This window comes from Sus scrofa, chromosome 14 (assembly GCF_054392235.1).
Source record: "Sus scrofa isolate SSC_HxYL_T2T_F1_AM1 chromosome 14, Sscrofa_HxYL_maternal_Yorkshire_Landrace_v2.0, whole genome shotgun sequence".
NCBI lineage: Eukaryota > Metazoa > Chordata > Mammalia > Artiodactyla > Suidae > Sus > Sus scrofa.
The window spans coordinates 90,794,643-90,811,704 of NC_139396.1; the positions used below are offsets into that span (position 1 = coordinate 90,794,643).

General features: G+C 34.1%; 1 protein-coding gene across 4 annotated transcripts in view; it reads right to left on the reverse strand.

Moving 5' to 3' along the window:
• The window catches only part of LOC146396850 (uncharacterized), a 241,208-nt gene that overhangs the window by 178,506 nt on the left and 45,640 nt on the right, over window positions 1-17,062 (reverse strand). For all 4 annotated transcript variants that reach the window (XR_014827990.1, XR_014827992.1, XR_014827991.1 and 1 more), the window contains one exon: window positions 14,973-15,107. Coding sequence is in view for 1 of the 4 variants with exons in the window: in XM_084997060.1 (XP_084853186.1) it covers window positions 14,973-15,002 (30 nt within the window). In the remaining 3 variants the exon portion in view is untranslated. The remainder of the gene's footprint in view (window positions 1-14,972; window positions 15,108-17,062) is intronic.

Below are 17,062 nucleotides of genomic sequence, written 5' to 3' on the forward strand. Positions count from 1 at the left end.
TAATATAACCCATAAGGGGTTAACATCAAAAATATATAAACAGCTCATAAAACTCAATATAAAAAACAAACAATAAACAATCTGATTAAAAAAAATGGGTAGACAGTCTGAACAGACATTTTTCGAAAGAAGGCATACAGATAGTCAACAGGCATATGAAAAGATGGTGAATGTTGTAATCATCAGATAAATCCAAATCAAATGTGACATATCACCTCACATCTGTCAGAATGACTATCATCAAAAAGACTGAAAATAAAAAATGTTGGTGAGAATATGGAGAAAAATTATTGTTGGTAGGAATTAAGGTTGGTACAGCCACTTTGGAAAACAGTATGGGGGTTCATGAAAAACTGTAAGTAGAATTACCATATGATCCAATAATTCCACTGTTAGATATATATCTGAAAAAAAGAAAATACTAATTCAAAAAGATTAATGAACCCCAATGTTCATAGCAGTATTACTTACCATAGCCAATATATGGATGTATCCTAAGTGTGTCCATCAACAGATGAATGGATAAAGAAGATGTGGATATCGGAAGATGTACACACACACACATACACACACAAAATACACTATGGAATATTACTCAGCCATAAAAAGAATGAAACAACATATATGAACTTGGAGGGTATTATGCTTATTGAAATGAGTCAGTCAGACAATGACAAATATTGTATGAAATCACTTATATGTGGAATTTAAAAATAAAACAAACTAGTAAATATAACAAAAAAGAAGCAGACTCACAGATATAGAGAACAAACTCATGGTTTCCAGTGAAGGGACAGAAGTAAGGAGGGGAAAGATGGGATGGGGGTTGAGCGGTACCAACTAGTATATATATAATAAATAAGCTACAAGGATTTATTGTACAGTGCAGGAAATATAGTGAATATTTTATAATAAATATAAATGGAGTATAGTTTTAATAACTGTAACTATGTTGCACAACTGAAAATTACATAATATTGTAAACCAATTATAAATCAATGAATAAATAAATAAATAAAATGAAAGATAAATAATGAGTTTTAATTTTAACTCAACATTTATTCCCATGGTTATTTTATGTTAGAGTTAGTTGTCTTATAGCACCTGGCTTCTGCCAAATGCAAGACATATTCTTGAAGACAGATGCCATATTATGAGGTCATGTTGATATTATTGTATCTGAATTTAGACAAATGGAGAACATAGTTTAGTCTCATCACAACTTCATCCCCAATTTTATAAAATATCCTAGTAAAACATTTAGAAATAAATTCTTGGTACAGATTTCCTGAGATATATCTGGTATTTTAGCATGTCAGACTAAATGCTCAAGGGTGTTTATTTTTTTCTTTTTATTATGAAACTCATAAAACTTTCTAGAAATATGTTAAAAATGAATCAAACTTCTAGAATTTGCATTTGTTTGGCATAATTATATTACCAAAACAAGGGAAGTGGGTGAATGTCTCTTTTTATGATATCTTTTTCACAGCTATTTTTTCTATTTGCATTGTTATCTCTATCCAATTTATCTGAATACTTTAATATTCCTGTATATTCCAGTTAATTACCTTAAAATTTTTGGCTATTCTAATACTTGGTAGACTTTCTGACAGTATTGTATTTAATACTCTCTTATTCTAAAAAAAAATTGGTGGTCTCCTAATCTTAACCACTTTAAATTGAATCTCCTCTTACTGACTTTCAAAGCCCCCCATGTGTATTCCACTCTTAACTAACCAATTTTATTTTAATTCCTTCAAAATGTGCCATATGCTTGGATATTGCCAGTGTCATTACTGTTGCATAAATAGCTTACCATTTTATATTTCAGTTCTGGATGTTGGTTCCTTCACTCATGTCGCCTTTCCCTAAATCCCTTCACTAAGAAGGACACTCCAAATAGTGTTCTTAGTCCTTCATCCACTTGCTGACAGTTGTGTAATTAATTCTCACTTTTAATGCTTCCTACAATTCTGACTTCATAATCACTCCACCTGGTTTTCAGCAGAAGGAGTGTTAATATGGAATGCAATGTCTGACTGTGAGCTAGGGTCAGTGCAAAGACAGTCTTGCCCAGTTATACCTGGGAAACCATCCAGTTAATCCAATTTAGTCTGTAGTATTAAATTGTAGCAGTTTCTCCATTAAATTCTTTTTAAAAGATTTTTATTTTTTCCATTGTAGTTGATTTACAGTGCTCTGTCTATTTCAATTGCACAGCAAAGCGACCCAGTCCTACATACATATATATTCTTTTTCTCACATTATCCTCCATGATGTATCATCCCAAGTGACTAAATATAGTTCCCTGTGCTATACAGCAGGATCTTATTGCTTATCCACTTCAAATGTAATAGTTTGCATCTACTAGCTCCAAACTCCCAATCCATCCCACTCCTTCCACCTCCCCCTTGGCAACCACAAGTCTGTTCTCCAAGTCCATGATTTTCTTTTCTGTGGAAAGGTTCATTTGTGTGTGTGTGTATTAGATTCCAGATATAAGAGATATCATATGGTATTTTTATTTCTCTTTCTGACTTACTTCACTTAGTATGAGAGTCTCTAGTTCCATCCATGTTGCTGCAAATGGCATTATTTTGTTGTTTTTTATGGATGAGTAGTATTCCATTGTGTATATATACCTCTTTTTAATCCATTCATCTGTTGATGGACATTTAGGTGGTTTCCATGTCTTGGCTATTATGAATAGTGCTGCAATGAATAGAAATTCGACAAACAAAAGGAATAAAATGTATCCAAATTGGAAGAGAAGAGGTAAAACTGTCACTCTTTGCAGATGACATGATACTATATATAGAAAACCCTAAGGACTCCATACAAAAAGTACTCAAACTAATCAACGAATTTAGCAAAGTAGTAGGATACAGGATTAACATTTAGAACTTGGTTGCATTTCTATATACTAACAATGAAGTATTAGAAAAGGAATACAAAAATATAATACCATTTAAAATCTTACCCCCAAAAACTACATACCTAGGAATAAACCTGACTAAGGATGTGAAAGACATATATATATATATTTTCTGAGAATTATAAAACATTAATCAAGAAAATTAAAAGAGGATTCAAAAAATGGAAAGATAGTCCATGCTCCTGGATTAGGAGAATCAATATTGTTAAAATGGCCATACTACCCAATGCAATCTACAGATTCAATCCGATCCTTATCATTACCCATGATCTTTTTCACAGAACTAGAACAAACAATCCAAAAATTTATATGGAATTACAAAAGACCCAGAACTACCAAAGCAATCCTGAGGAACAAAAACCAAGCAGGAGGCATAACTCTCCCATACTTGAAAAACAGGGCAACCACAAATCCAAACCAAACATTACATTCACGAAAACTAAAAAAGACCAAAGCATAAAATAAAAGGAAATCATCCAACCAAAAAAGAAAGGAACAAAGGACGTATAATCAAGTGTAAAACAAGATTAAAATGGCAATAAAAACATATTTTTCAATAATTACTTTAAACGTCAATGGACTGAATGCTCCAGTCTATTGGGTTCTTCTAAAAGAGTATGTATTCACGTGTCTGCTACTTCCCTTTCCTCATTTTGTTTTATTTTTTCCATCTCTTTGCTTCTTTTATCTAATTACTTATGTATCTTCTTCTCATGAAATATTAAACCCATTTAAATATTTTAGCAACTATTACCTATTCCAACATTGTCCAGATTATGCCATAAATATTTTATTCCTGTCATTTGTCATTTGACAAGTGTTGCCTTTTACTGTTAAAAAATAATTAGGGAGTATTTACTTTTTCTTCTAAATTACTCTGTGAGATACTTCAAGTCAAAGACTTCAGCTCATCCTCCATAGGTTAATAAATTTTTAAACATTTAGATTTACTTTTACTTCTACTCCAACTTACAATCAGTAGTCCAATATGAAGTTTGGCAAATACATACTTCTTTGTCACTTGTCGTTGCATTATGCAATAGGGATGATTTCTAAAATCTTTCTATATTGCTATAAAGAGCAGTGTTATATATGTATCTGATATTTAGAAAATTCTTTGGTAGTTGACTGAGTGAATAAGTATAGACTACCTACCCAGAAATGAGATCTCAGAAGAATATTCAATTAAGCTTGGTGCCAGGAGCTTGACTGACACTTAATCTTAATTTACTCATTTGAGATGGACCTTTGTGAAGGACTAATGTTTCCATTTCTAAAATAATACAAGTGCTTATCAGTTTGTTTGAGCCTGAGAACGTTAAATTAAGTATATTATTGGAAACATTAATCTGTCCACCCACATGTGGGCATCCCCAGAATTACAACAGACTTGGTTGGACCACATTAAAAACTGTCTTACTGTTATGTCACTCTGTCATTCTCCATGGTGCTATTACATGGCTTTACTCCTTTACTGCATCCTCTAGGGCATTTATTCCTTAGTCTTTTTATTCTTCTCAAATATCCCACCTTGTCTCCATCTCTTTCATATACTTTGTTTATAATTTCACAAAAACAACAGAACCTATTAGTTATTAATACCTTTGTGTTAGACATGTTTACCTTTATCTGTATGTTCAGCCAGCTTAATATCATTCCAAGTCAAAGTAATATCCAGAATTATATCAAAAATTTGTAATTTCATCTTAAATTTTCAACTTTTTTTTTTGTCTTTTTAGGGTTGCACCGTGGCATATAGAGGTTCCCAGGCTAGGGGTCTAATTGGAGCTACAGCTGCTGGCCTACGCCATAGCCACAACACCACCAGATTCAAGCCACATCTGCAAGCTACACCACAGCTCATGGCAACGCTGGATCCTTAACCCACTAAGCAGGACCAGGGATTGAACCTGCAACCTCATGGTTCCTAATTGGATTCCTTTCCACTGCGCCACGATGGGGAACTCCCATCAACTCCTCTTCTAAAATACTCAACATCCTTATTTCATCAAATATCCTTTATCTTCCTTTACATTTGTTTCTTCCTCTTTATATCACTATGTTCAAAATTATTTCTACAAAATATGCCATTTTACAATAAGTTCCTCCCCATTCCATCACATATCTCCACCAAAATTTTGAGAATGAGGAGCATGCACTATAACTAAGTCCTCAAATTAATACCTACAATTCTCCCAGTGATCTATTTTAATCTGAATTTTGCCCTTATCAGCTCATGATTCTCACTAAATTTCTATAAATCCAGCGAACATTTTTGTGATTTCAATTCTCTTGATTTCATTGCAAAATTTTCACTGATGACCATTTTCTCCATTTTCAAACATTTCTCACCCTTGGTTTCTAGGATAATTGTCCCTCCTGATGTACATGCTAGACTTCTGGCCACCTTCTCTCAATCTGTTTCCTGAAATCCTCTTTTACTATGTATTTCATAAAAATTAACATTCTGAAGAATTCAATATTTTAAATCCTTCTTATCACCCTATATTCATCCAGATAATTGATCTATATCCAGGGAGTAATTAAAATCTATGTTTATAATAACCAAATAAATTTCATCTCGGTTGCAAACACTGATTGGTACATTTTGTTCATTTAGCTTAAAAAACAATATATGATCAAGGATTTAAATATCTGTTCAATCTGCTAAGTCCCAATTATCTAATATCTACTTTAGCAATTTAGACATTCATTATATCTTGTTTGAAATTTCAATAGTCTTTTGATCATACTTTTTATTTCTCTAGTATCATCTCCTTCAAATTAGTCTACTCTGCCTCAAGTGTAATGCTTCTTAAAACCGACTATGATATTGCTCTCTCCTCAGTTTTTCAGTTGCTCCCTTTTGCATTCAGATAGAAATAGAAATTATTAGGTAATTGAAAACCCTTTAAAATTGGATACTGCTGCCTCACTAGCTCAATCTCCTTTCACTTCCTACCTTCACATTCTATAGTATATAGATCCCAACTACACTTTGCTCTCTTACGTTTCTGTTTTCTGCTGAAATGCTCTCCATTTGCTCTCTTTTTTAAAATTAAGACATGGTTGATTTATAATGTTCTGTCAATTTCTGCAAAGTGACCCAGTTACACATATATATTCTTTTTCTCGTATTATCTTCTATTGTGTTCTATCACAAGTGATTGGATATGGTTCCCTGTGCTGTAGTAGGACCTCATTGCTTATCCATTCTAGACGTAATAATTTGCATCTACTGACCCCAAACTCCCAGTCCATCTGCTCCCTTCCCCCTCCTCCTTGAAACCCACAAATCTGTTCTCCATGTTTGTGAGTCTGTTTCTTTTCTGTAGATAGGTTCATGTGTGCCATTCTCTTAAATAAAGCTGTCCTTGAAACTCGCTAATTATCCCTTCTCCAGTATCTCTCTACACTTTATTCTTAAAGTTAAAAAAAAAGGTGATAAGTTTAGAGTATTATAACATATTTTATGTTCATCTGTCATTATCTTTTAAAAGTATAATTCTTCAAGCCCAAGTCTTATCTCTTTTAATCCACAACTATTAAATAATTCTACAAACAATATTGCATATAGTGACAGTTTTAGTCAATAAATACTAAAAGCACAATTCTTAATATGAAGAGAAATTTCTATATTCCTTCAGTTCTAAAAATGAATCCACTTATAGGTTCAAAATATTTGAGACTCAAGCACAGTAGAAGAAATAAGCCTAAATTGAGAAACAGCAGATTTGGATTAGTTGTATCTTGCCCTGCTAATTTACTGTGTGACTTCTGTAAAATCACTCATCCTTTCTCAACATCAGTTTCCTCCTCTGAAAAATGATGGGTATATATTAAGTGTCAAGAAGAGTCATTTCATTTTTTCATTGAAAATGAGAGCATGTCTGTGCATAATTATCATCTTTAACCGAAATGTTCATTTATAAATAAGCTGAAAGCATATTCTCAATGGTTCTTAATTTTCATATTTTATAATAATATTTTTCATTCCATGATAATTACAGATTTTTAAATGAAAAAGAATAACCTCTCTTTGGTTGTTTTATATCTGATTCTGTCCAGAAGGTTTTTTTATAGAAATATAAAGGCATGAGATGACAGACTCCTTGGATGACATACATTCCATTTTAGAACAAAGGAAATATTCAGGACTGCCTTTATTTTGTACAGCTGTGCAAAGGTCAAAATATTCAGAATTATATTTAATATTTTTCTAACCTGATATCATCTTTTCTCATATGCCATGCAACTGTCTACCCATGAAGTTTTATAATCCAGCCAAGTCAGTCAGATAAAAGACTCACATTCTATTAATCATCTAGATTCCATTTTCTATTTGGTGTGCTTCTCACACTTCAACAAATGTGAATCATGAGTCTAATGATAGAATAGAAAAGATGACAGAATAACAAAAGACATATAGACTGAGCGTACTGGATTTCAATTATAATTATTTTGTCACTCATATTTTTGTTACAATATATTTCTAGTAGCCACTATGATAAATCTTGTCTAAATCGTGTTATATACATATACACAGACTAATATCAGTTAGAAACATACAGTATTTTTAAAAAACTATAATACCTGATGAAATCATTTAAATAGTCATACTCTTTTATAATCATTATTTTTACTATAATATTTTAGACCTATTTTCAGTGATTATAATTTATTGAAATATTATAGACAGGTTCTATACTACTATACACAAACCATTTTGGGGGGTTAATTGCTCATTTTATGGTTTGATCATTTTTTTCTCTTTCCAATATAAATTTCCTTTCAATACATTCAAATGCTTGAGATGATCTATAAACTGCTTTTTTATTTTTTTCCCTCTTAGCAACATCCTTTGTATGGCTTCCTTCTTAACTGACTTTTCTCTAGGTCTGCTACACAGTTGCTATTCTACAATCTGTCTTCATCATTATCCTGTAAAATTCTTTAAACTTTTTTTCTTTGTTGGATCGCCTATTTCCTGATTCCCTTGACTTTCTCTTTTTTGATTTATTCTCTTGTTTTGGTAGGACACATCCTTTCAGCAGTTTCTAAGGAAGGAGTATAAGCATGGTGATCTTTGAGAGCTTTCACGTATGAGAATATCTCTGACAACCCTCAGTTTTGATGGGCCAGGTATTGAATTCTGCACAGGAAGTCATCTCCATTAAATTTTCAGGCATTGTGTCATGCTCCTCAAGCTTCCATCTTGTCTGTTTGAGAATTCTACCTGGTATTTTGAAGCCTGATCTTCTCTTCATAATACATTCCTTTCATCTTCCACCTCAGGAAGTATTTAGGATTTCCTCTTAGGGACAAATATTCTACAATTTCACAGTAACAAGCCTTGGTATAGCTCTTTTTCATACATTTTTACAGGGTGGATCCTTTCAGTATGAAAATTTTGTATTGTGCAACTGAACTGTTTCATTAAAAGGTCTTTGTCTTCATTTCCTTTGTTCTCTATTCCTGGTAACTTTATTATTTGGTTATTGGGTTTCCTAGATAGTCCTTTCATTTGTTTTCTGTTCTCTTTTTGCCTTTATGTTCTCTTTCTGATAGATTTCTTCCATTTTATATTTTATTAAAGTTTTTATTTCTGCAATTAGCTTTTAAATTTAAAGACATAAGTTTATTCTCTGAGATTGAAAAAGTTTTCATTTCATGGTTCAGTATCTTACTGGAGATATTTGATGACATTGATTTTGGTTTTTAAAGTTTTCTTCCATTCCCAGTATTGTGTTGATTTTTAATTCTTTATGCTACCTTCACAAATTTTTGTTTGTTCTGTTTCTTTTACATGCTTTAATTATCATTTTTTTTTTTTTAGAAACAAGATACTTAAAAGTTGACTATACACAACCATTGTTTGTATGTAGAATGGGTTTCTGTGCTTCAGTAAAGGGTAGAGTGGCTAGGCAATTGTAGGGGGAGGGCCCACAAGTCAATTTCAGTTAGTCTTTCATTTTGGCTACTCAGTTTTTCCAGAGAAGATACAGCAAGGGGAATATGTAAATTTGGCTGCCAACTTCCTTAACATCAAAGGGAAAAAGGAAGCTGAATTTTTGCTAGTTAGTGCATATTAGATATCTAAAGCTTAATAAATGAATCAAACTAAAATAAGTAATTTGTGTTATTTATGCATGTTTTTTGTGATGATTTTTCTCTTACTTGATGTCTTGTTAAAAGAACCAACCAATCAATGGTGCCAATCACGAAGATAAGAGAAATTGTGCAGAATTTATCTAGGAAAAATATAAATAGGGTTTTAACTGACTAGACAGACCTGCATGTGACCTCAGTTACCCTTACATGATAACAGCTTTTCTATAAGGGAAAATTTTAAAAATATATTAACTATAGAATTTGGATGATGTTAGCAATAATCTTCAAATATAGTTGACCAAGCTCCTTCCTCCATTAGCGTGAGTGTGTGTGTGTGTATCGTGTGTGTGTGTATTATGAGATACATATGTGAGATGGGGTAATTATAAAACATATAAATAAACAAGAAAAGATAGATGTATTAGTCAAGGTCTTTGCAGGAATGAGACAATTTTGGAACTTTGAAAACAATGAATAGACTATTTAAGATTAAGGAAATCAACAGATTGTTGATGTACACAGGGACTAGCAGTACGAAAATGTTATCATTCCATTCTCTGAAGGGATCAGGGAATGAACTAGTGTTACTAGAGCCAAGGAGGGAGCAGAAATCTTGGAAAATAAGCTACCCAAGAGCATCTGTAACTATAGAGGAAAGCAGACACATCCATGGTCCTGGTGTCCAAGCACAGAGGAAATAGGAACTGGGAGAGAAGTACTTTAATTTCATTCTTATCTTCTGATCGCCATCTGGTCTCTCCCACTGGCTAAACTGAATTAGAATCCAAAAAGCAATGAACCTAGGTGATTATGCACTTAGGGCACAGCCTACCTATGGCACACAGCAGGACATAAAAAGGTGGAGAATGGGTCTCAGGAAACAAAGAGAGAATGACCAATTTAATAGAATCTTTTAAATTATACATAAATACAAGTTCTACGTTTTCTTCCCATACCAAGGAAGACTTCTTCCTCAAAGCATCCTACTTTGGCAAATATTGTTTTAGAACCCAAGAAGCAAATCTGAAAATGGAAGTGAGCTGATGTCATTGTGAGAAAACTCCTTCCACTCAAAACTTTTCTTAATGAGAAGTGCTTTTTACACTCTAATGTGAATCATCAGGAATTTACTAAATTAATGAATCACAAGGGATTTTGCTAAATTGTACATTCTGATTCAATAAATCTAGAATGGTGACTGAGAGTCTGCATCTCTAACTTCAAGTTGATGCCAAAGCTTCTGGTCAGAGAACTACACTTTGAATAGCAACTCTCAATAGGACTAAGAGTACAGGTCATCAATTAGCTGCCTTATCTATTATTTTCAAAATTCTTTAGCCCTGAGCAAAAAATCTTCTGCCTGGCAAGTCTGCAGGTCTTCCTGTGAAATAAGAAGCTTAACCAGATAATCTCCAATAGTCCCTAAGACTAAAATGTATGATTCTGTGAAGTTACAGGTATTTTTTATACTCAATGATTTAAATCACAAATTAGTAATTACTTTGTCATATTGTCTATTCTTCTAAAATAATTCAAGGCACAAATTAACAAGGAGTAGAAAAAATTTAGTGAAAGTACTGGAAAGATAAGCTTCAAAGCAAGGAATAAATAAATAAATGAAGGTTGGGAAAGAAATGTATTATTTTATTGTCATATAGTTATCATACTAAGATTATATATAATAGATAATTCTATTGCTATTTTGACTATTAATACACATTTTGGGGCAATGAAGTTACTAGTACAGTATGTACATAACAAAAATACTGTTTGTCTAAAGAACTACTGACACAGAAATTTCAAAATGTCCATAATTATAGTTATGGTTTGGTTAAACTCTAATGAGCTTTCACTTAAATCACAACATGCACTTATCATTCTAAGTAGATACATACTTGAATAAATCTGTAATCTCATTGTTTGCTGATGCCTACCTCCTTTTTTTAACACTGTGAGCCTTTAGAGTCCTGGAATAGCAAAAAACACATGTATACCCATGTCTAATTTGCAGTATCTTTGACTGATTTATTGATGCCTTACATAACCTCATGAGGGATTTAGGAAAAAGGAAGAGTGGATCAGAAATTATTCATCCATCATAATACTATTTCATTATAGCTCCCTCATTGTCTCTTTTGTTCCATAACATAAGAATTCACATTATATACCATATGACAGAGGATTTTTAAGCGAAGATGGAAAGAGTATGTTTGCCAGTAGGAATTCTGTCCCCAACTCTGTCTTATCAAATAATATTATCTTCTTGTATTTTGTGACTTTTTAAAAACCAACCTTGTCTCTGACCACACAAGGTTTACTATTGAATTAGATGTTTTCTGTCTGTCTTTCACCAAAGGTTTTACTTGAGTCTTCCCTATATGCATCCTCAATAGACAACCAGAATAAAACATTTAAAGTTGTCTCTTGGTATATTGCTTCCAGCAACTTCTATGGATACCCAAATCATGGATGCTCAAAGTCCCCTTTATAAAATGGTGTAGTACTTGTGTATTCTGAGGGCTGACTGTATATAGATCCTACTCATTAAATTGGGAGAAAAGTAAATTTTTATTTATTTATTTTTTTTTGCTTTTTTAGGGTTGCACCCACGGCATATGGAGGTTCCAAGGCTAGGGGTCTAACAGGAGCTACAGCTGCTTGTCTGTAGGATCCCAGCCACGACTGTGACCTACAGCACAGCTCACGGCAATGCGCGAATGGCAACACCAGATCCTTAACCCACTGAGCGAGGAGGCCAGGGATCAAACGTGCAACCTGATGGTTCCTAGTCGGATTCATTTCTGCTGCACCACAATGAGAACTCCTCAAATTTTAAATTAAACAGAATGGTAGTGCAGTGCTTCCAAAGCGAATGCCTTTACTGCTAAGGAAATCCAGGGTAACCAGCAATAAAAGCAAAACCATTTTTTTCTGGAAAAACAGATAACAAACACCTTTAAATTCAGCAGTCTAGAAGTTTTCTTCCATGCCCTACCCATTCCATCTCTAATGTTTTTCACCTTAATGTCCTCATTTGTAATATCTAAGGATTAACTGAGAAACCAAGACATTGTCTAATGTATATAAGATTTCTATAACTCTCTAAATGTGTGCTTATCTTATTTGTCAGTTTAAAATAAAACAATAAGACCACACTCAAAAGAAAGAAAGACATTTAAAAATGATCACGCCTGGATCTAACCTGATTTCCTTTATCACTCCTTTCCCTCTTTCCCTCACCCAAATATCTGCTGACATGAAATTTTAGCTTGTTTTCTTTCTTTTTTTTTTTTTCCACAGGACCATCATATAAATATACCTTCTGCAGTAAAGGTTTTAAAATTCAGGTGTAACTTAATCCACTACTTAAGCATATTTTTGAATTTCTCATTAAGGCATTTCAAATCACCATTAATTTACCTGGGGAATAGTCTGCACTTTAGAATATACTGCTGTCAGCAATAACAGAAAGGCACATACTATATAATCTGAACTCAAAGAAAATTTCCGTTAAGCCAAACTGAACCTTAAAATTATGTGCTCTCTTCTCCATCTGCTTTTTAGAGATAAACCATGGTTAGGAGAGGTGACTTGCTCAAAGTCACAGAGTTTGCTAGTAATCATTTCTATACTAGGAATCAGGTATCTTAACTTGCTACCTGATGTGCTTGTGATTATCCACTGTGTCTATTCAATTTTAGTTTGCCTGCTGTAAGCATACAATAGGCAAGCATACCCATGGAATTTATGGTAAAAGAAAACCAATAAATTTTGAACATCTGTTCTCAAGCTAGTGTGGAAAAAAAACTACCACTTATAACTGTAGTGCTCATACTTAATGCATGCTTCTGTTTGTCACTTATTTAAACTGCTCTCTTATCCCTTTTTCCCCCCTAGTTCCTTGACTTAATATATTAATGCCTTAGCTGTGAACTGCATCCATGATTTACTTGTATAACATAATATAGTATTTGGTTACAGAATATATCAAACGTGCTGTGTGACCTGCTTAGATTCCTATTATTTGGTTGATGTACCCATTCCCCAGCTGCTTCATCTCTAACTTCCTAGAGGCTTGAGCATAGCAGATGGAACCCGTCTCAATGAGATGCCTGAGAAGCTGTGCCCTATCCACCGCCCCCTTCCTCCCGTAGTCAATCACTATCGCTGGTAGGGGCATCACCTCTTGGCTGCCTTGTCTGTAGGCAATAGAGCCTTTTGTGTTACAGCTAACACTTCTGATTCCCCCATTGGGTTATACTTGAGCTAGATTTGTCTTCCAACTATATCCTAGTTACTTTTTCTCTAATATCAGCCAGTTTTCTTCACTCTCTTCTTTTGAAAGCACCCCTCAGTAAGTCATCTGTTCAAGAATCCCTGTCTCAGGGTCTAGTTTTAAGTAACATATGTCCCCCATGGTAACAGGTGATATAAATCCACTGCTGGAGAAACATAAAGGCTTTGATTCATTAGAAGTGACTCCAGCCACAACAAAAATTAAATTGACTAGACTGAATCAACTCATCCACAGGAATGGCCAGACAGAAAACATGTGTCCATTTCTAGAAGCAAACTTCACCTACTTCATCTTCTACTCTTCTTCTATACATGATAACTGTCGATTAAGAAAAATTATGAACCCCCCCAAACAAGAAATAATGATAACAGAATCAGAGAGAGACAACAAAGATACTGGAGCTATCAGACAGGATCTGTAATATTACCAATATGTTAAGGATTTATAGAAAAAGCCAGGTTATATGCATGAACAGATGAAGCATTTGAACAGAAATATGGAAATTATAATGAGTCACTTAAAAATTCTAGAAAAGAAGAGATGAAGAATGAGAAATCATTAGCATACCTAGTGGAGGAAGGGAAAAGTTAATTTGAAGATAGGTAAGTAGAAATTATCTACACTGAGACACCAAAGAGAAGAAAAGAGTAAGAGAAAAGCCAATAAAAGAGAACAGAGAATTAAAGAGTTAGGTAACAAGATCAAGGAGTATAACTTTTACGTAATTTGAGTTCCAGAAAGACAATCAATCGATAAATAAATCATCAATCAATACAGACCTAAGATGAAAGAACTCTAGGCAAGATAGAATAAAATAAAACATAACAGGGCAAATTCTGTGCACTGAGCCTTGGTGTTGAGATGATCTATTCTCAGCATTTTTATTGATCTTTTTAAAAACCAAACTCTACATTGTGTCTGTGGTAATCTTGAGTAGGAGAAACTTTTTTACTTTTCCCCAGAAGGTAGTGGACTTTCCAAGTCTAAGAGATTTTTCTAACCCTTGCCTAGAGGCCAGTGGGTTCATGTCTACCTCCCTTCCTACCCTGACCCCTACCCCAGAACCAGTAGCTCGGTTTTGGAACCCTGAGGACCATAATGTCTCTTCTCTTCCTCCAGAGTTGAAGCTTTTCTTTGATATAAAAGAACAGTCCCCAGATATGGGTAGCATTTTTTTTCCTGGTCTCTAGGAACAATCAATAACTTCCCACATACCTGTACCACCAGGGGACTCTCTCTAGTCTCCTGCTTTCCCCCCAGTTTCTCATGAACACCTAGTGAAAGCCTTTAAAAAGAGAGTCTGAAAGTGACTGAGAACTTCCTTTGTGTCTGAAGGCAACAGCTTCTCTTCTTCTTCTTTTTTTTCATCCAACAGCATATGGAAGTTCCTGGGCCAGGGTTCGAATCCAAGCCAGAGCTGTGCGACCAATGCCACAGCTGCAGCAGCACTGGATCCTTAATCCACTGTATGGAACTGAGGATCGAACCTGTGTCTCCACAGAGACAGCTGGATCATTAACCCTCTGTACTACAGCAGAAACTCCTCATAGTTTCTATTCTAAACTGACATGTTAGTCCAATCTCAGCATTTAATGGTTACTGACATTTTAACTGAATTCTTCTTACCTGCTTACTAAGTGGCAGCCACTCTTCCATACCACCAGCCAAAGATTAAACAGTTTGCTGGTCCTCATTTCCTCTTGGAGAAGTTTGTCAGTGCATCAAATCCAGTTAACATATTTGACTTGAAAGCTTGGCTCTCTAGTGGACACAAAAAATTATGGTTTTTGTACATTTTCCAAGTTTAACTTGTAGGGTAAACATTTCTCTTGTGGCTTTCTACATCTTAAATGAAATCAGAATTCACAGCATGCACTTTAAATAAAATAGGCTTATTTCCTAGGATTTGACTACTTCAATACGTGATTATCTTCCAGGCCACTTTGAGGAAGGAGTTTTTCTTATACATTCCTACTCAGGTCCTCTCTTCTCTGCTTGGTCTATAGAAAGGTGGTTGAGGGAAACATGTATCTAACATTTATTGATACTTAGCTTCCACTAGAATATAAGAAATTAAAATCTTATAAATGTATGTATGTGTTTAATTTAAAACAAGACAAACATTGGAGAAGGATGGAGAGTACTTTTGGGGTAAGATTGTTAAATTGAACTATTGTCCTAATAATAAGAGAGAAGGTAAGTAATACAGCAGCAGGGTTTAAAAGTGGAAGGAGAACTATAATGATATCCTAGAGATTTGAATATTTAAATCCCTACTCTGGGATCGGGGAAAATCACTTAATTTCTATATTATGATGACGGCTATATCTGAATGATTTACTGGGTTTGTGTAATAATCACATAGGTTAATATTCCATTCTTACTTATTTTCTTCTCCCCTGTGCTTAGAACACTGCTAATGAAATAGCAAGAGCTCTAAAACTCTCAGTGATGGATAAAAAAACATTAAGAGATTTACTATAAACAAGGAGTAAAAATATGTTTTTAAAACTATTTTTATATGTAAATATAAATAAATTTATAAATTACTAAAGATTTTAAAAGAATTTACTGGAATAAAATTATGTCTGTAGGAAAATTCACTGCTGACCTTCTTTGCAATTAGGATCAATAAGAAAGGTAAAATAAAAATAGTTATTTATGCTATATATTTCAAAGTTTATATAATGCTCAAAATAAATCAATATTCTGCTTAGCTTGCCTTCCATTCTGCATAACAGGATTTTAATTTACTACTTCTACCAAGTATCTAAAAGGCAGGGAAAATGAAAGTTATCAGTTAACCTTCACTAAATCATTATCCAAAACATCAAAGGGGAAAAAAGAAAATGTGACATAAATAAACAGTTTAAGCTAATTTATGCAATAATTCTGCTTAATTGATTAATCATCTCTTAATGCTATTAAATAAGAATGGGGGGGTTCCCCTGGTGGTTCAGTGGGTTAAGGATCCGTATTGTTACTGCTGTGGCTTGGGTCATAGCTGTGGCTCAGGTTTGATCCTTGGCCCCAGAACTTCCACACGCCATGGACACAGGCAAAAAAAAAAAAAAAAAAAAAAAAAACAAGAGTTTGGGGAACTTACTTCAGGAAAGGGGACAGGCAAAAACTCTTTGGCTCAAGGGAAGGCTGGGAATCTCCTCTGCTTCCTACTCCCTCCCATCTTACCTCCCAATGCTTTCATGGGAAGATAAACTCTCTGTCTCTCAAAAAAGGGCAAAACAGCCCCTCATGGGCCCAGTATTTGTTGCAATACAGACCAAATGTCTGCTATTATTTTGGGAGGTACAAAAAACACTTTCCTACCCAGAACTCATCAGAGATAAAATGAAGTATTTTGGCTAACAAATGAGAATGGCAGGAATTCAGAGAATGTCCCAAACCCAACATCTGGGCTCATAAGGCTTATGGAAGACAAGGCTCTATCAGGAATACTGAGAGCTCACCTAATTCTATCACAATCAAGTACCAAGCAAGATGCGACAGCTCTGAGAGGGCAAAGAATGTGGGGAGAAATCCTCTGTGACTAGCATAAGCCTGCAGAGATATTCCTAAAAGCTAAGAGTAGAAACAGAGAAAAGCATTTCACATTCTCAAGCACCACACTAAGCTAAAGGTAAAAACAACCCACACAGATCAATGGAACAGCAGAGCAATACAAAAAATAGATCCACACCAATATATGAACTGATTTG